Source organism: Megalobrama amblycephala, linkage group LG14 (genome assembly GCF_018812025.1).
Source record: "Megalobrama amblycephala isolate DHTTF-2021 linkage group LG14, ASM1881202v1, whole genome shotgun sequence".
NCBI lineage: Eukaryota > Metazoa > Chordata > Actinopteri > Cypriniformes > Xenocyprididae > Megalobrama > Megalobrama amblycephala.
In genome coordinates, this window is record NC_063057.1 from 13913364 (window position 1) to 13934340 (window position 20977).

Below are 20977 nucleotides of genomic sequence, written 5' to 3' on the forward strand. Positions count from 1 at the left end.
AGCTGTTTAAACTCTGCTCTAATTCATCCATCTCTTTCGCCATTACATGTGATTGTTTTTTTCCCCCCTTCCTTTCATATTTTTCATGGCCGGCGGCCATTACCGCATCATTACCGAGCCCCTGCCATTGATTTTGATTTGTTCTGACGGTATCAATAGGAGTGTTCCGTTTAGAACCGCTCCGCATTCAATTTTCCTTTCAATCTCCTAATCTATTGGATCATCGGTCCAGCCCACTAATGCCCTGTCATATTACCGCTCTAATTCAGAGACATATCCCAAGCATGGTTGTCCTGCCCACAACGTGACTGGACTTCCCGATACTATTGCTCACTATTACTTTCGAGACGCTGTGCATTGATTTTCTGTTTTTTTATTTATCTATTTCTTTTTTCCAGAGATGGTCACTGTCACACTCAGATGGCTTGTTTTTATGTCCTGGATGTAACACCCTTCTTTTAAAAGACCCATTAGCCTTAATGTACACTCTGTGTACATACGGCTTGCCTTGGTATACCACAGAAGTATGGAAACCTGATTTGAAAGGCAGATTTTGATAAATTACATTATTGTAGACATTTTGACCCATGTCATACCATCAAGCATACGTTTTTTATAGCATTTGAACCCTAAAAGTATTAATCTTTTGAATGAGAAACTAAAACATGAATAATATCTCAAATCATGTGGCTTGTTTAATTTTGTTCTTCACTGTTAATCTGAGCATGAAAGTGTCTTTTTTGGCAGTTTTGTCGTAATGGTACCACATTTTGTTTGTTGTCATTTCAGCTTGAATTCTTCTCATGTTTGGCCTCATTATTGTATCAATCAGTGAGATTTCACATCACGTTAGCAGTCGCCACCTCAATATTGATGAACTTGCCAAACTTTTTGCCCATTTAGTCCATTACAAACTTGTCTTTCTGGATATAAAAGCATCAACCCTGTTGCTAAATATCATTTGGGAAGAATACATCTTTTGGCCTGCTGTGATTCTGGCTCGATTGCGAACAGTGCAGATATTTTACAGTACGCCCACTATGAAGTGGAGGCACCTGCTGCACACTGATATATTCTAGCCGTGTTCATTAATCTAAATGAGCTCCTATCAGTGTTCATGCGAGCAGTGCGACAGCAGCAGGGGATGGACAGAGGGCGTGTCAGACAGCTGTCCGTCTGAGATGAATGGCAGGCGAATCATCGCTCCGACAGTATAGACAGCTCATCTGGTCCTTGCTGGGGTGACGGACCGAACAAATGAATGCATGAATAAACGAGTGACTGCACTCCACCTTTTGCCTGCCGACACATAATGGCTGCTATCAGTCATAGTCCTCTGCGAAGAGCCCGATGTGTGGCCACCCGACCTTGGCTGTGCTCGTGGAGCTTAATTCTTTGTTGCGTTGATACATGTTCAACCCTATGAGGAAAAAGATATCCTTGTAGCCAACTTTGCTTTTTGGAACACTGTAATTTTTTTTTTACCATAAATTGCATATGACTAATCACTTATTGTCAAAATAATAGTTTTTATCTTTTGATAAAAACATCCTTTTAAATTAGGTCAATATTTTGTCATTTCATATTCATAAATTACAGTCAATTGTACCCTAACTAAAGTGACATGTTTTGGTTGATGGAAATATCATTTAATTCAAGATAATATGAAAAATTAGGAAAATTGGCCATTTACACTGCCCTCCAAAAGTTTGGAAACACCCCTGGCAAAGTGTGGTTTTGGACGTTATCAGCATAAATCCTTATCATTTTTTGGTGCAAATACATTACAATAACTTGACATTATAATAATTTTCATTTTGATTACATAATAATGGCAATATATACATGTCAAAGTCAGACATGCCCCTTTGCCAGCTGTGATGCCTGGTTACTTGGCCCAGGTTTGTAAAAGATTTTTGGGTCAGCACACCTTAATAGCTTCAACAATTGATTGCCAATTAAGTTTAGAATACAGTGAACCAATTAGAACACAGTTTAGGTCAGAATGCTGCTAATGGTGGATATTTTGATGAATCGAAAATTTGAGTTTTTTTCTATGTATAAACTTTTGTGTTGTCCCTTACCAGTGCAAAATTATCACAAATTAAAAAGGATTCATGCCAATATTGTCCAAAACTCCACTTTTCTTGGGCGTTTCCAAACTTTTGGAGGGCAGTGTAGATATTTTTAATATTCTCTCATAATTTGGCAGCCTGTTTATTAGGCTGCTGTCACTTTCAGACCTGATGCACTGATCCATTGGACTGTTACACGTGCGTTTTCTTTCTTAACTGTTTACGTTCACTTAAAACATAACTGACTGTTTACGTGAATACTGGCCAAGACTGGCATTTTGACATTATTTTGTGTGTATTTGACAATAAGCAGTGATAAAGGACTCAATTTAGTACTGAGGTGGCTTTATGAGCGCACACTTTGGGTGTGACCACAAATTCTGCAGGAATTAGCCAAATTATGAGCAATACTCAAAAATTCAAACCCTGTAACACCAATAATATTCATCTTTAGCAAATGAAACAAGTGAGTCAGGGGAGGCGGGTTTGTGTGTCAACTAGGGCTGGGTGATATATCGCATGTGATTTTCACGCGCATTTCGTCAGTAAAGCCGGCTCCCCGATTACCGCTAAATCGCCATCACCTGCTTTCAAATGGAGCGGCATTTAATAGACAGAGCCGTAGTTCACTGACAAGCTGCGCAATATCGCGTTTATTATCGCAGATGAATCGTCTTCGATAATGAACGCGATATTGCGTAGCTTGTCAGTGAACTACGGCTCTGTCTATTAAATGCCGCTCCATTTGAAAGCAAGTGATGAGGATTTAGCGGTAATCAGGGAACCGGCTTTACTTACCAAATGCGCGTGACAATTGCATGCGATATATCGCCCAGCCCTAGTGTCAACTCTTTGTTGAAAAGATGAGAGTGCAAAAGCACGACTATTCTGCAGAAAATGAGTCTTGGAAGTGTTTCAGATATTTTGGCGGGTGTTAATGTCAAGTCCTGGTTATACAGGATATACTACATATTTTGCAGTCTTATTTTCCTCATTCTTCTGCAGTATTTAAAGGGATAGTTCACCCAAAAATGTAAATTTATTTTTATCTGCTTATCTGCTTACTTTTTTTATATAGTTTATTTACAAAAATAAATAAATATTTATTATAAACATATATTAGAAAAACATTTTTGTTATATTTTATATTTTTCTCATCAGTGTTTAATGAATATTTAATGTCATTTTTTGCATATTTGTCATTTTTGACTATCAAAAAAAAAACATTTTCTGTGTCACTGTGTCAAAAGCAGCAGATAGATAAAAATATAAGATAATAAAAATATTTGCGATTTATTAGTTGCTTAATTTTGTCAGAATGCACTAGTGCTTTTTAATAGACATCAATGGAAAAGTTGTTTTCTGTCACCAGAATGCTGTATTTACAGGGGCTACTTGGACCATGCTAACCAGCCAAACCTTGAGCCCTTTATTCAACCCTACGCACTGATCGAACAGCACCTGTGTGGACTGATGCAGGAGTTTGTTTTATCAGTGACCGAGAAGAACCCGAATTTACGTCAAAATCAATACTAGCTCTTAATGTTACTGCCAATCAATTCACCATGCTATTTGTGATCAATAGTCTCTGTGGAAGAGGCTGACGTTGAAGATCTCAGAGGTGTGGAGTTGATGTTTTTTTGATTGATGCTGGGCAGGAGCAGTCCGAGGGGGATCGATAATACCTTTGGGTAGCTTCACACATCTCCAGACCCGCTCACTGTACGCTAATATATGGGCCCTGCTCGCACTGTACAGCACAAAGTGCGAAAACACTTTGCTGTGTATCAAATCTCCCAATAGATCAATACGGTTGGTCCATAAAGGCCGCTTGTGTACGTGTCTGTTTGTTTGTGTACTCTTCCGTTGCATTCAACTACCGGAATCAGTCTGGAAGTACTTGCAGTGTTTTATGTTAGTCTGTTAGCTGCTGTGATTTTGAGTGACTGTCTGCCGCACTCATTTGTGGGTTTTTGTATTTATGTGTGTGTTTGGCTACGCATGCGAATTGGAGACATGCTCAGTGCAGCGAGAGGGGAGACGGAGCAGGTAGGAGGTAATTTAGTTTGACTTGTGGGGCCTCACACTGACATTTGAGTGGTATTTAAACCCTCCTGCCCTGACTGAGGTTGGCATTTTGAAAAGGGGGCAGTCTGCGGCTTGCTATAATCTCTCCCCTTGTATACGTCCATGCTCAGAGGTGATTAAGCCTGGCAGGGACAAGAGTGTGTGAGATCACACCCCTGCCAGAGAACAGATGTTAGAGCTGCCGGCATCCCTGTGCTGGGGTGGGGACAGGGTATTTGGTAGTTGAGTTGAAAGTGAGATTTGAAAAGTTTAGAAAATCAGTCATTGTCAGCTTGATTTGTGTTTGTGTGTCAACATGAATTGGCATTTGAAACCATATTTACTTCCGTAATGTGACATAAACTGAATATTCATAAAAATACATATCTATCATTTAAATTAATTATAAGCTATTTATGATTATTATTACAGCAAAGGATCATGTGACACTGAATATTAGAGTAATGATGCTGAAAATCCAGCTTTGTCATCACGGGAATGAATTACATTTTTTAATTTATTAAAATTTAAATTTACAATTATTAGGGGCCAAGCACCAAAGGTGCTTAGGCACCTATTGTATCTGTTGGCGTTCTTTTTCTTTTCGATTATTCTTCTTCTTCTTCCGCTCTTGAAGTCTATGGCAGCCCATAGAACTGTATGGTAAAAAGTTGTGAAATTTGGCACACAGTTAGAGGACAGTCTGACCTTTGTCCATAGCAAATTTGGAGTCTCTAACTCAATCCCTCTAGCACCACCAGCTGTCCAAAGTTGCACTTATGTTTATGCTAATAACTTTTGAACCATAAGGGCTAGATTCTTTTTTCCTCTGATTCCTTGGGTCAAGACGATTAGAATGCACCATATGCATCGAATGATATCCAATTTTCCCATATCAGACATTTTGACCGTCGGCCATTTTGAATTTTGTGCTAAAATGCTGTATTTTACAAACGCATTAGTGTATCGTTACGAAACTTGGTATGGGTCTTTGACACAATGCCCTGACAATACTCAAAAAGTTTTGGCACAGCGCCACCTTGTGGACAAAAGTTATAACAAAATTTACAAAAATGCTAATAACTTTTGACTATATTAAAGGTGCCCTAGATTGTTTTTTTACAAGATGTAATATAAGTCCTAGGTGTCCCCTGAATGTGTCTGTGAAGTTTCAGCTCAAAATACCCCATAGATTTTTTTTTATTAATTTTTTTAACTGCCTATTTTGGGGCATCATTAACTATGCACTGATTTTTTCAGCGCGCCGCCCCTTTAAGAGATGCGCTTCCTCTGCCCCACGAGCTCTCGACTATATATACATCGCATAATCAAAGTTCACACAGCTAATATAACCCTCAAATGGATCTTTACAAGATGTTCGTCATGCATGCTGTATGCATGCTTCGAATTATATGAGTAAAGTATTTATTTAGATGGTTACGTTTGATTCTGTGTGAGTTTGAGGCTATGCTCTGTGGCTAAAGCTAGCAGTACACACTGTTGGAGAGATTTATAAAGAATGAAGTTGTGTTTATGCATTATACAGACTGCACGTGTTTAAAAATGAAAATAGCGACGGCTCTCTCGTCTCCATGAATACAATAAGAAACGATTGTAACTTTATCCACATTTAACAGTACATTAGCAACATGCTAATGAAACATTTAGAAAATCAATTTACAAATATCACTAAAAATATCATGATATCATGGATCATGTCAGTTATTATTGCTCCATCTGCCATTTTTCGCTGTTGTTCTTGCTTGCTTACCTTGTCTGTGCACAGATCCAGCTGTTAATACTGCCTTTCCTTGTCTAATGCGTCGAATGGGCTGGCATTATGCAAATATTGGGGTCGTACATATTAATGATCCCGACTGTTACGTAACAGTCGGTGTTATGTTGAGATCTGAGTGTTTTCCGGAAGTCTTTTAAACAAATGAGATTTACATAAGAAGGAGGAAACAATGGGGTTTGAAACTCAGTGTATGTCTTTTCCATGTACTGAACTCTTGTTATTCAACTATAAATTAAGGTAAATTCAAATTCTGATTCTAGGGCACCTTTAACACCAAAATCAAACCATATCATCTTCAGACCATGCCGACAAAAAGTTATGGATTTCAAATTGATACATCAAACAGTTTTCGTATACCTGAGCAAAGAATTTGAGGTGTGATGCAAAAATGACTCTTGAAGCTGTATCTCTGCAATGCTTTGACATATTGACACCAAACTTTGCAAATGTCATTGTCACATCACTCTGACCATACCACAACAATTTGGACACAGTGCCACCTATTGGTCATAAGTGATGAACCAGTAAATCCTCATTTTTGATCATTTTTCAGTTGCCTAAAATGATCTTAATAGGTCTTTAATTGCTCCCTGTTGCAGTTAGTCTGATGCTCCCAGCCATGTTGGCTAGCTTCTTGTTCCGTTTTTGTGCTTGGCCCCATAATTGCTGCTTGCAGCTATAATTTTAAATTGTAATAATATTTCACAATGTTACTGTTTTACTGTATTTTTGATTAAATAAAGCAGCCTTGGTGAGCGTTTAGGAGACTTCTTTCAAAAACATAAAAAAATTGTACTGTTTCCAAACTTTTGTCAGGTACTGTATTTTTTGAAGATGAGTTCTGAGGACAAGTTTACCCTCAAACTATAAACCCACACACTCAAACAGCACTTGTTAAGTGTCAAAACACTGTCACTGTATCTGTCTGTTCTCATATTTTTATCCTTTTTTTCCTTTTCTTTCCTCTTCTCCCCTGTATAGCTCTGTTTTACAGTCTCTTCCGTCAGTTTTACACTTAGATACAATTGTATGTAATTGTAAAACTCATTTTTTTCCCCTTTTGTAGCACTTTTATTTTAGTTTGACATCTTTTTCCTCAATCCCCTCTTTTTGATCTCTCTCTTGCTCTCTTTTACACAAGGTATCAATTTCTTCAAAGGGATGGGAAAAGGCAATTCTGCAAGATCACAGAGGAGGCTATTTGAGAAGTGTCAAAACTTTTAGAGTTATTGATGGCTGGGGCCAATTTCCTGGACAGTTCTCTAGTTTTTTTTTTGTTTTTTTACTCCACTGGTGGCGTAGCGTTAAACACGTTTTCTCCAATAGTGTATCAGTTTGAGTGTTTGTGAGCATAGATAGTAAAGCAGCATTGTGTTTTATATGTTTTACAATGGCCTAAAAAATATACTCTCATGAAAATTTTAAAATATCATATTAAATTTGACAACAAGGGGCTTGTTGTCCAGGTAGCCTGTCCCCACTAAAACAATGGTAGGTTACAGTCATGTGCTTGGACAGCAACTTAAAATCTCCCTTGATGTCCATTGTCTTATGATGGGAGAAGGTAGTGGTAGTTCATCATAAGATGACAGTATAATCACATGACTAGTTCTTTTATACGTAGATCCCAAATCCACTTTTATACGGTTCTTTCAGGTGTTTATACACTGCAAAATACATTTTCTTAAAGGTGACCTAGATTCAAAATTTGAATTTACCTCGGCATAGTTGAATAACAAGAGTTCAGTACATGGAAAAGACATACATTGAGTTTCAAACTCCATTGCTTTCTCTTTCTTATGTAAATCTCATTTGTTTAAAAGACTTCCGGAAAACACGCGAATCTCAACATAACACCGACTGTTACGTAACAGTCGGGGTGTACGCCCCAATATTTGCATATGCCAGCCCATTTTCCCAACATTATGAAAGGCATTAGACAAGGGCAGCCAGTAACGTCTGGATCTGCACAGGTAAATCAACAGACTAGGTAAGCAAGAACAACAGCGAAAATGGCAGATGGAGCAATAATAACTGACATGATCCATGATGATATGATATTTTTAGTGATATTTGTAAATTGTCTATCTAAATGTTTCGTTAGCATGTTGCTAATGTACTGTTAAATAAGATTAAAGTTACCATCGTTTCTTACTGAATTCACGGAGACAAGAGCCGTCGCTATTTTCATTTTTAAACACTTGCAGTCTGTATAATTCATAAACACAACTTCATTCTTTATAAATCTCTCCAACAGTGTAGCATTAGCCGTTAGCCATGCAGCATAGCCTCAAACTCATAGAGAATCAAATATAAACATCAAAATAAATACTTTACTCACATAATTCGAAGCATGCATACAGCATGCATGACGAACATCTTGTAAAGATCCATTTGAGGGTTATATTAGCTGTGTGAATGTGCTGTAATATAATCGAGAGCTCGTGTGGCAGGGAGCACGCAAATTAAAGGGGCGGTGCGCTGAAAAAATCAGTGCATTGTTTATGATGCCCCAAAATAGGCAGTTAAAAAAATTAATTAAAAAAAATCTATTGGGTATTTTGAGCTGAAACTTCACAGGCACATTCAGGGGACACCTTAGACTTATATACATCTTGTGAAAAAGCATTCTTGGGCACCTTTAATTATTTTTTGACTTGTCGAGTAAATATCTAAATTTTCTTAAAGCAAAATACCCAGATGGAGGCACAATTGTTTAGGATAGAGTTCCAGATCTTGCGTCAACCAAGCAGCTGGCATTGAGATGGATGGAAATTCTATTTGATATATTTTTCCAGGTATCCATCCACTCCTCCATCCTTTCATTCATCTACACTCTCATCCATCCAGTCACATCCAGGCATTATCTGGTCACGTCTTGCCCTACACAAGATAGGAAGACTGCCATGATGATAGGACAGTGCAGAAACAAAGAGCCACGATAAGAGAAAGTCTTTCTTGTTCTTCTACTGTCAGCGCATATTAGGACCAAGTGACGGTAAAGTCACTGATAGTTGTAGGATATCGGCCACTAATATGATAAGCACACCCCTGAGGCTTCATCACTGTCATCTGATTGGCGCGTGATGATGGAAAGCTTTCCGCCTGTGAAACTGCAAAAGACATAACATATTTTCACATTGTTAAACGTCTTTTTAAAAGTCGCTATCACCTTACAAAGAACATGTCAGTTGTGTGTAGGAGGCTAGATTTCCATGGACCATCTGGCAGACATTTCCTAAAGAAAGAGTCGAACTTTAGTGTTATATAAACAAACTGTGCAAAAGCACACTGCCATTAGCCAGAATGGCCTCACTTGTCTCTAAATGACTCAGTATGTCAGTCGACAATCTCAGTTTTTGGTCCATACAAATGTGTTTATCTCTCACTTTATGCTCTGTTTACTGGAGCATGAGGAAGTTCTCTTTCTTATCTCTTTTGTCATGCGGACTGTTGTTAATTTGTTAATGTAGCTTATATTAGTATGCCATTGCAGATTGTCTTAATCAGTCTTGTATTTAGTTAATACATCTAAATCTCAAAAGATAAGCAATATGCATAAAACATTTCACATTGTAAAGTAAATTAAATGATTGATTAAAATATTTATGTATACTTTTTTCTTACCCTATTGGCAATTTCCGTTCTCGTTTTAAGCCTAAATACAACATAATTTAGAAAATTGTTTTTTATTATTGAACCTTATTTAATTCTTACAGGCTTTTCTGTCGCTGTGTGTGTCTGTATCGGACAAAATCAGTATCTTTTCACCACACCGTAACCGATTTTGTTGTGGCCTCATTCAGGTATAGAGTGTAAATGCTGTTTTTTATGTATCTGAAAGGACAGAAGACACTGAACACTAGCATCACTTGCAATTATCAATGTGCTTTGATTGGAGAGGGCTGGAGAGGGTTTGTTTAGCCGGCTCTCGTGGCCCAATTGGGGCTTTTGTCAGGCTGTAATAATCTTCTGTCAGTCGCTTTCGTTGTGCTACAAGCATTTTTTACACAAATGTCTTTCTGCCCCCTTTCTCTCTCTGTCTCTCTGTCGCTTTTCCTTCCCTCTGTGTTGACAGAGATTAGGGGTGAGCCATCGATCCACCGCTAGTATGTGCACCTTGCAGTGTCTCCAGCTGATTTGGTGTCCTCTTACAGCGGAAAGGACAAACGGTGCTCACACATTTTCTCTAGACAGACCACCACAGTTAAAAGTTTCAAAACAAGAGTGAGAACTATTTTGCATGTTTAGAAGCCTGCTGAAATCCTTTCTTCATTAGTTGCTGGTTTTGCATTTAGATCATATTAGGCTTTAAAGTTGACATAAAAAAAAAAAAAAATTGTTTTTCAGTTGCCAGTTAAAGGGGAACTATTATGCAAAATTCACCGATGTGTGTCAGCAGTGTGTGAGAACAACCAACCTATAATGGTAGAAGCACAGAGAAGCCAGTTCTGTATCCAATGTCTGCGCCAAAGAGGCATTAAAATTGTTGTGTTTTGGGATGTACTAATGCACATAGCCACCATAGACTCCTGCCATCTGAGTCACTGAGGACATAGTGGTTAAATTTCATTTTCGAAGGAAATGTTCAGAATAAATCATTTTGCACCGGACTGCTTCACAAAAAAGGGTCTTTTCATCGCTGGATTTTCAAAAAGGTTGATTCTGAAAGATGCGTCAGTATCAACGCTTCATGCACAAACTTCAGATCTAGACAAAGTATTGCACGTCATATTCTGTGAGTCCTTCCAAATTGCCTTTCTGAAAGAGCTTTTTGGCACTCTGTATGGTTAATGTTGCTAAAGCTACCATTGTCTCTTCCTGTTTCCACTGATGCTGCCCTCAAGTGCTATCAGAATTATCATAAATATGAGTTTCCTAGTTAAAATTTGGTGCCCACTTGAATGCAACAAGCTCATAATCAAGTCTTCAGAAGTGAATACGAATTTCTGATGGCACATGAAATTTCTGATGGCACATGAAGGCACCAGGAGACCAGAGCTATGATGTTCACCGTCTGCGTAATTCATAAACACGCATTTAATATGCACAGTAGTATCACTAATCACTGAACATGAAAGGCTGAACACTGCTACTGACAGTTTCTGTTCAGTGCGTGAGATTGTCCTGTTTTGTTGTTGTTTAAGTTAATTAAATCGAGATTTGTTTCAAAATTTCGATATTTTTACACGAAAACAAGTCTAAACAAAATACTAATACACATTAGGAAGTATTTGCTGTGTGATTATTATTATTAGGGGCCAAGCACCGAAGGTGCTTAGGCACCTATTGTTATTGTTGGCGTTCCGTACGCTTATTATTATTCTTCTTCCGTTTCTTCTTCCGCTCTTGAAGTCTATGGCAGCCCATAGAACCGCTTGCGGGAAAGTTGTGAAATTTGGCACACTGTTAGAGGACAGTCTGACCTTTGTCCATAGCAAATTTGGAGTCTCTAACTCAATCCCTCTAGCGCCACCAGCTGTCCAAAGTTGCACTTATGTTTATGTTAATAACTTTTGAACCATAAGGGCTAGAAACAAAATTCCTTTTTCCTCTGATTCTTTAGGTCAAGTCGAATCGATGGCACCCTATGACGTCATTTTCCGTCATGAAATTTTTTCCGCCGTTTTGAATTTTCTGAAAAACGTACTTTTTCGAACTCCTCCTAGGCCGTTACTCCGATTTTCACGAAAATTGAACCAGATCATTTTCAGACCATGCCGACAAAAAGTTATGGAATTCAAGTTGATTCCTCAAACCGTTTTCGAAAAACACGCGAACAAATTGTAAGTAGTTCTTGCGAAAATAGACATAAGGCTGTTTCTCCGCAACGCTTTATCGTATTCAGACCAAACTTGGTACCTGTCATCACAAGCATGACCTGAGGCAACATGCAGCGTTTCGGCGCAGCACCACCTAGTGGTGCGGAGATATGAAAAATTGATATTTTTGCTTATAACTTCTGATGGCTTTGGCCAAAAATCATGAATTTGGTCTTGTTCGATTTGGGGCATCATGCCGAATCGAATGATATCCAATTTTCCCATATCGGACATTTTGGCTGTCAGCCATTTTGAATTTTGTGCTAAAATGCTGTATTTTATGAACGCAGTAGCGTATCGTTATGAAACTTGGTAGGGGTCATCAGCACAATGCCCTGAAGGAGCCTGAGAAGTTTCGGACCATCGCCACCTTGTGGTCAAAAGTTAGAACAAAATTTACAAAAATGCTAATAACTTTTGACTATATTAACCGATTGTAATGAAACTGGTCTCTGTAGATTCCTTGGGTCATGCTGAGAACATAGATATCAAATCTGCTATAGTCAGCTGAACTTCCTGTCCGCTGTATTGTTTTTCTTTAAAAACGTACTTTTTCAAACTCCTCCTAGACCGTTGCTCCGATTTTCACCAAAATTGAACCGTATGATCTTCAGACCATGCCGACAGAAAGTTATGGATTTGAAGTCGATAAGTCAAACAGTTTTCGTATACCAGAGCAAACAATTTGAGATATGATGCAAAAATGACTCTTGAAGCTGTATCTCTGCAATGCTTTATCATATTCAGACCAAACTTGGTACGTGTCATCACAAGCATGACCTGAGGCATTATACAGTGTTTCGGCGCAGCGCCACCTACTGGAGTGGAGATATGAAAAATGGCTATTTTTGCTTATAACTTCTGATGGGTTTGACCAAAATTCATAAATTTGGTATGGGTCATCAGGACAATGCCCTGAAGGAGCCTGAGAAGGTTCAGACCAGCTCCACCTTGTGGTCAAAAAATATAACAAAATTGACAAAAATGCTAATAACTTTTTTTTTTCTAATTGCTCACTGCTGCTGTTGGTCTGATGCTCACGGCCATTTTGGCTGGCTTGTTGTGCCGTTTTTGTGCTTGGCCCCGTAATTGCTGCTTGCAGCTATATTTATTATTGTTATTATTATAATTATTATTATTGCGAACAATTCATGCTAGTTATTCCAAAGACAAAAAAATGTTGTGTTCATAATCTTTCATAAAAATATAACTTCCCCACCTCTGAAATGACTTGCCTTTTCAGCTGATGACAGTTCTTTGTTTTTCAGCTCCGTCCCTTCGACCAAATGTCATGTAGGGACCACACTTCACAATCCAATCAATTTCCAATAAATAAGTCCCTCGATACTGTTTCATTATTAACCATCCTTTTTCATCCTAGTCCACATTATGGAAGTAAATCAGTTGCTAGCACCTCACGTTTTATTTAAACCCTTGTCCTGATTTTGTGACATAAGTATATGCCTCTCATTTTTACTCTAGCAATGTCCTTTTGTTCAAATCCGGCCCACATTAGAATTCAATATGAGAGTCTCAGCTGGCGTGCAAGTCTTAAGAGTATCCTCAGCTGGGCCTTTTTTTCTTTTTTTAATCTTTTCTCATATATCCTGGGATTTTCTTGAGCAAATAACCCCTCTCGTATGTGCACAAACACTATGAGGCGTAGCTGTGAATATTGCACTGCATTATACATCAGAGAGAAACAGAACAGCGAAGAGGAAGACAATGCATTTTTCCGTGGTAAAGGTTAGAAAACAGGCAAAGGGAGCAACACAGCTATTTGTTTTGCATGGCGGGGACGAACATCCGCACTCTTATAAAGGAAGGGGGAATTGCTGCTATGCTGTCTTTTCCCCCTCATCTAAGGTATGGCTTTATCTTGCAGATGCCCTTTATCTCTCCCTCCTCTCTGCTGCGCTCCATGCATAAGTAAATACTAAAAAGCTGAGTATCGAACAAAAGAGTCGCCGTGTAAAAGTGCCACTTCAGCAAGTTGCCTCTGTGTCTCGCTAACTTTCGAATTTAATAAAGCGACATGTCTGCTTGAGATTGTGGTTGAGATTTGACAGACCAGTGGGGGTTCAAGCCTTGTCTTTTCTTATGGAAAACTTTCTAACTTTTACTGCTAAGATTTAATGAGAGTAACACTGAATGAATTTGAACATTCTGTCACACTCACCCAAAGGCACATTGACAGCGTTATCTCTCAGATAACCAATGCATTTTGGGAAATTGAGTTTTGGCATTTTTATCCTCATAGAACACAGGTTATGTGGTTGGTTTGTTTGTTTGTTTGTTTGTTTTGTTTTATTGTTGTCTCTTATTTTTCTAATTTTTTTTTAATCTTCCAAAGTGACAAAGCTTGGCTGTGTTCAGAACAGCATACTTCCATACTACTCTTTATGCAGTATGTATACAGTTTGTAAAATATACTGTACACTACCGTTCAAAAGATTTTTTTTTAGAGAAATTAATATTTTTATTCAGAAAATATGCATTAAATTGATCAAATGTGACAGTAAAGGCATTTATAATGTTACAAAAGTTTTCTATTTATTGAACTTTCTATTTATCAAAGAATGCTGAAAAAAAAGTCAGCGTCTCAAAAAAAATTATAAGTAGAACCACTGTTTTCAACATAGATGCTAATAAAAAACAAAATTCTTGAGCACCAAATCAGGGTCATGTGACACTGAAGACTGCTGAAAATTCAGCTTTCCCATCACAGGAATAAATTACATTTTAAAATATATTAAAATAGAAATAATTAATTTAAAATTATATCCTACAATACAATGTGCTCGAATTAACCTTTCATTTTCTATTGATGAACTGAATGAAATTCCGATGGACATAATATGAGCCACAATTTTGAATGTCTAAATGTTAATGGCCTCATAATCTGATGTTGTTTTACAGTTTTACAGCCACTTGCATAATTAAACATGCAACGTGAAGAATCATGTGATCAAAAAAGTAGCACAGTGCACTTTAAATCTATGCATATTGCTTTTTTTAAAAACTAGTAGGCAGTAAACAGTATATACTGCATATATACAGTCATCAGTATGCTAGTATTCCAGCAGAAGCAGTAGAGCACCTTTTACTGGTGTCCTGTGTGGTATGAACACTTTCAACAAAAGTCTTAATTTGAAAGTTTCCAACTTCAGTTGCAGTTACTGAAGACACCCCAACAATTATCACTCTCTGTAATGTGAGCACTGACTCACTTACAATGCCCAGTGTGAGTGTGTTACAAAAAAAGATTATTTTAAATGAGAATCTGCTAGAATAGCCCATCCTGTTGCTAAGCGGTAGCCAGGGAAGGTGTGGATAGACAGTGAGAGAGCTGTTGTCAAGGTGAGTGTCTGGAGACCTAAGAGGAATGATCGGATAGAAATGTATGGACTGTCACATACACGCATATAATGGGATTCAAAAAGTCAGAGACCACTTCTGACAATGCTTCTTCATTGCTGATTATATTAATCAGAAAAAAATTTGAGTAAACTTTTGAAATGAAAGAGGTTTTGTTTTAAGTCTGGTCTGGTTTTGTTTTTGTTTCGGTTCTGGTTTTGTTTTGCTTTGCTTTGCTTTGCTTTGCTTTGCTTTGCTTTGCTTTGCTTTGTTTTGTTTTAAGTCTGTTCTGTTTTGTTTTTGTTTTGGTTCTGCTCTGGTTTTGCTTTGCTTTTTGTTTTAAGTCTGGTTTTGTTTTTGTTTCGGGTCTGGTTTTGTTTTGCTTTGCTTTGTTGTTTTGTATTTTATTTGTTTTATTTGTTTTGTTTTTTGGTTTGTGTTTTTGATTTGTTTTGGTTTGTTTTAATTTGGTATGGTTTGTTTTTTGTTTTGGTTCATATTTCCAATGCGGCCTCAGACTTTTGGACTGTATATACACAGATACTTTTGTCTGCCTTTTGCTCACAGAATTGGGATGAGACCCCCAAATCCTTACCTCATCAGTCAACAGCTGGCCAGCTGTCATACACACACACGTGCTCTGAGAAGAATAAGGACCACTGTCATGAAGATCTTAGGCAACTCATGAATCCTCCTATGTGTGTTATAAAAGATTAACGCAGCCCAGTGGCTTCTCTAATGCAGTGATAGTCATCACCACGGCCCGGAATAGCCTCTGCTAGCTCCACACACCTGGCCATGCATTAAACATGCCTCTCCTTTCTCTCTGTCTCTCTCAGGCCAGGCACTCTGAAACAGTAATGACCAAAGCGTATCATATAAGCACAGTGACACCTCTACCGTTACTAATGACCTTTAACCTCAGCAGGACAAAGCTATCCCTCCTGTTGTCAAGCAAAACTACAGTCACTGCGCAGCTGGACAGCTCCCCATTAATAACTGTGCTCAATGTTGTGGTCACTCACACACAATGACTTCTCACTATAATAGTGAATCCGGTTTCTCTCACCTCTATGTATTTAATTTTAGCCTCCAGTGGTTGGATTATACCCCAGCCAGGAACTTAATGAATTATAGAAAATAGCTTGGAGTGGATTTGCATAATCTGTGGCAGGTTCTAGTATCACACTCATCTTTTTTTCCCTGTGGTGCTAGCCAATGACCTTTGACATTGCTGTGGTTTGGCCAAGTTGAACTGTAGAGGTGACCCATTTCTTGCAGGATTATGGAATCCGTTGCATTATTTCTCTGTTTTTCTCTGACCTTTTTGTTGCTTTGTGCCTTTTGCTCACAGCTGTTATAATTTGTATCTTGTTTTGATTATAAAGAAATTTGTATTTTATAACAATTTAGAGTTGTGATTTGGCACAGATGTGTTTGTATGCTTCAGGCAAACATGCTGTCTTCTTTAATAAACAGTCCAGTTAGGTTGTATCAGTCCAGTTAATTCATATTATATCAGTGCTTCCCACTAGAGGTCTACAAAGAAGACCCGAGACCCGGGGACCCGGGACCCGTACGGGTTCGGGACTATATTTTAAATGGTCAGCCGGGTCCGGGTCGGGTCCTAATCTATTACTTCGGTTCCCGGGTCTGATTAACATTGTGTGTATACCCGAGCCGATTTGATTCGGAGATCACCCGGCCGTGTTGGGAGTCAGTCAGCGCTGTGCGTGTTTTGTAACTTGAAAAGTATGAGCCGGGAAATAAGGTGAAAAAACACGAGTGACCCCAGCCATCAGAAGCAGAGCGGGCGGAGTTAATGCAAGCGAACGGCGATCATCGAGTTTTACTATTCCTATCGTGTGCAACAGTAATGCAAACAAACTTCAAATCTCAAGAACTGCTTTGTAGCCTTGCACATTCGCATTTAAATAACATAGCCTATTTCAAATCATTAACAAAATATGAACTATCACACGAATGTTTTCTGTGACGCTTAAAGCTTGTTTCAGGTTGCTCCAGCTAACGCGCATGTCTCATGCGAGCGCACTTTCTTTCTCCTGTTTTTATAATAACATTATGCCGTCTTGTTATATCTAAAGTTTTGGTCAGACTCGGTTTAGAAAGCACAGAAATGACCGCAAATAAGTAATGCTAACGTCAGCGGCCATGTCACTGAACAAGCAATCGTAATTATAGTTCAAAAGGGCAAACAGTCAAAGTTATTTTATTATGTGAGTTGACTCGAGTCTCGAGATACAACGAAATAATGCAAAACTGCAAAGTCGCATTTGTCATCGTGACAGCAAGTGAACTTTTAAAGCTGGAATAATGAGTGGATTAAGCATTTCAATCGGCAAGAGAGGAATAACGGATGAACTTTCTTGGCAAGCGCATCACAGTCAGGTACAAGGGAGAAAGCTATAGCCTACTTAGGTTGTCTTAGGTAAGACAACACGTTTTATTTTCACAACTTGTTTATTGACTTATTAATAGCAATTTGCTGTGGAATAGACCTATGTGCCGATCGGGTCCAGACGGGTCCGGTCGGGTTCGGGTCCAGCTCAGACGGGTCCGGGTAGTACATTTATGGCATTTCTCGGTTCTGCACGGGTTCGGGTCCAACTTTCAAAATAATAGTCGGGCCGGGTCGGTTCCGTGTAGCACATTTACGGGTCTCTTCGGGTTCGGGTATGAATTTTTGGACCCGTGAAGACCTCTACTTCCCACACATAGACTTTACTTGGGCGGGCCGCCCATGTATAATAATGGCCGCCCAAGTATATTTGGAGACACATTTTTGCTTTTATTATTTTTATCCTCTTATACTTTTATATCAGCGCAAGATAATGAAACCATACCTGCTCGTTACATGTGCATCAGAACTGTTTACTCCCGCTGACATTCCCACGGGCGCTGCATTTTGCAAAGTCACTAGGTAGCGCTGTTGCGCGTTCTGCTTCAAAGTGATTCTCAATCAGTGAAAAGCGCAGATTTATGCCAAGCGATTGCTAATGAACTCAAGTTGATGAATTATTACAATGTCTACTTTATGGCCTTTATATAAAATGTTTTAGACGATTGTAAGAATCTGAAGGATCAGCCTGCAATAGTACAGACATTTCAAAATAAGAGTACCTGTGTATTTCAGGCTTGTTTATAATTAAAAATCACACGCTAAGTTTTTTCTTTTTCTTTTGGGCATTATTGGTATTTTGGTTACACAATAAATTGTATTTAATTTGATTTCCATTTAATTCATAGTAAATTATTGCAGTTTCCCCCACAGGAAGAAAAGACTAAGAACATTATTTGACACATATTATTCATTTTATAAATTTTACTAGTAAAATCTGTGTCCCATTCACTGAGAGAGACACTATATGACACCAAGGAGAACATAGGAAAAGGTGAACCATTTAAATGCTGTAATTTTGCATAATTTACAATGCATAATAATGCATAATATTGGTATGTAATTAAATGTAATATGCTATGTAATTGAAATTAATTTCAATAAATAAAAATACTGTTAAAAATCACACATTATTTGTTTGTCACATGTAGTAGACCATTTTTGTGCCGTGGGTAATAGGAGGATTTTTCGCCCGGCTACCACCGCAAGTATATTTCAAACCTGTGGGAAGCACTGTATATTATATTATATTATATTATATTATATTATATTATATTATATTATATTATATTATATTATATTATATTATATTATATTATATTATATTATATTATATTATATTATATTATATTATATTATATTATATTATATTATATAGTTTATTATATTCATGTTTTTTTTTTTGTCTATGTCTATGTTTTTGTCTATATAAATTTAGTTTTTTTCTTTTCTGTGTTCCACTGAAGAAAGAAAGTCATACAGGTTTGGAACACCAAGTATCGCTTTAATGTTTAGACATATGATACCAAAAAGGCAAGCTTCTCTACTGGTTTGAGACCATATATAAATGTATCAGTCATTAGCATAGTGCTTTTGAAGGCATCTAAAGAGCTGTACAGGAAATGGTGATTCACTGGCTTGTTTGTGTGCATGAATGCTCTGGATTTTCGAGGTCAGATGAATGTGGCTGTCTAGTTAGCCGAATGGTCTATACCTTTCATCTTAACACCTCAATATGTGTACATATGTGTGTGCGCATGTGTTTGTGTGCGTATTGCTGCCTCTTTGTGTTTCACCTCCCAGAGCGGAGGGCAGGTGCCACTCTCTGTTAGCGCCGAGCCACAGAGCTCTGGCAGCTACATCACAGCAGCCTTTGATTCGCCAGCCTTTCCAGGTCGACGAGCTGATGCCTGATAATAATGTTGTTTGATTGCTGAAGTGGAGAAGTAATTGATTGATCCTTTGGTGTGTCTGGGGTCAGGCTTCAGAAGAAAGCCGGTCTATGGTGTTGATTCGTTTGGGAACAGATTCTTTTTTCAATCCCCAGGAAGATGAGCAATGGAGGAAGAGAAGATGAAAAAAGAAGAGAGGAGAGTGGCCATTTCAGAGCGTTCCTAAAAAAGCAACAAGCTTGTCAAAATGGAGGCCATCTTGTATTGGAGCAGGGGTCTCTTTTCAGGACGAGAACTCTTTTGAGGATAAAGAGATGAAGCAGGGACCCCATGTTACGTATTGGATAAAATGAAAGGGATAGATCACCCAAAACTAAAAATACTGCCATCATTTACTCACCTCATGCCATCCTAAACCTGCATGACTTTCTATCTTCTGGAAACACAAGGAAGATATTATGCAGTTTTTGTCCGTATAATGAAAATCAATGGGGTCCTAAAAAAACAACCCACTAGACCCATTGACTTTTGTTGTTATGGCCAAAAACACAGACAATTTTGCTTCTCCTATTATAACGTGTTATGTACCATATTAATGTATTTACATTCTTTTTTATGATTTTTACATTGCTACGCCATTTAGAATAATCATTATTGATGTCCCGAGTCATAGACTTGTACATTACATTTAAATTTTATGTAATCATTTTTAATGTTGGAGCGAAAATGAAACATTTAGCTTCTTAACTTTTTATGTATTTTTCACATAAATGAGTTTGAGATCAAATAATAAATGGTGGGCCCCCTGCGGTACTGTCTAAGACCCATTTATTTCAGATATATACATAGAGAGAGAGAGAGATGCACAGCTTCTAATGGCTAATAAACTTTAATTGGATTATTGGATTGGACATTCTTTTTTTCTGCATTAATTAAGCTCTGGGTCAAACACTCTTCACTCCTTCTATAATCCAGCAAAGTGCTGTAGGGAAACTGCCCATTTAAAGGATACAAATTAGACTTAAATGCAAATCAAAGCATATAATTGACAATTACTGATGATGACGACCTGTGCCTGTGTTCCTGGCCTGATCGTCGGACAGCAACCATATGTTTCCTGAGTGACCGACATGGGCACACTTCCTGTGCAAGAATAAGATGTCATATATATCCAAGTGAAGACTGTAATATTATTAGCAGGTAAAACACTGCACTAAATACAGAGGCTTAGCGCTTTAACATTAATGCTGCTCGAGTTTATAGAGCTTATAGAGCGTATCTCGTGCACATGTTTTCAAAGCTTATAATTCCTGTTCAAGCAATGGACTGAATGTGCAGAGCTATGTTTTTAAACTGGAGATTGAGACGTTTCTAATGATGAATCAGAGTTTCTGGCTCAGGCGGTGTGCCTGCCATGCTGAGCAGGTAATAACCCCCGATTAGGCTCTTTATATGAGAGAATGAATGTTGAATGCCAGTCCCAGCTCTCTGGAGGAGAAAGACACGAGGAGAGGGTGAGAGCAAATTAGAGAAGCTGAAAATAGGAA

The 20977-nt window shown here is 38.1% G+C and overlaps 1 protein-coding gene across 2 annotated transcripts in view; it reads left to right on the top strand.

Moving 5' to 3' along the window:
• The window catches only part of exoc4 (exocyst complex component 4), a 154843-nt gene that overhangs the window by 60971 nt on the left and 72895 nt on the right, over window positions 1-20977 (top strand). The window contains exon 11 of one of the 2 annotated variants that reach the window (XM_048156836.1): window positions 19586-20233. The exons of the other annotated variant lie outside the window; for it this stretch is intronic. Within the exon in view, the coding sequence (XP_048012793.1) occupies window positions 19586-19748 (163 nt within the window). The 3' untranslated portion in view covers window positions 19749-20233. Of the gene's footprint in view, window positions 1-19585; window positions 20234-20977 lie in introns of those variants that run through there. 2 annotated transcript variants of the gene reach the window in all.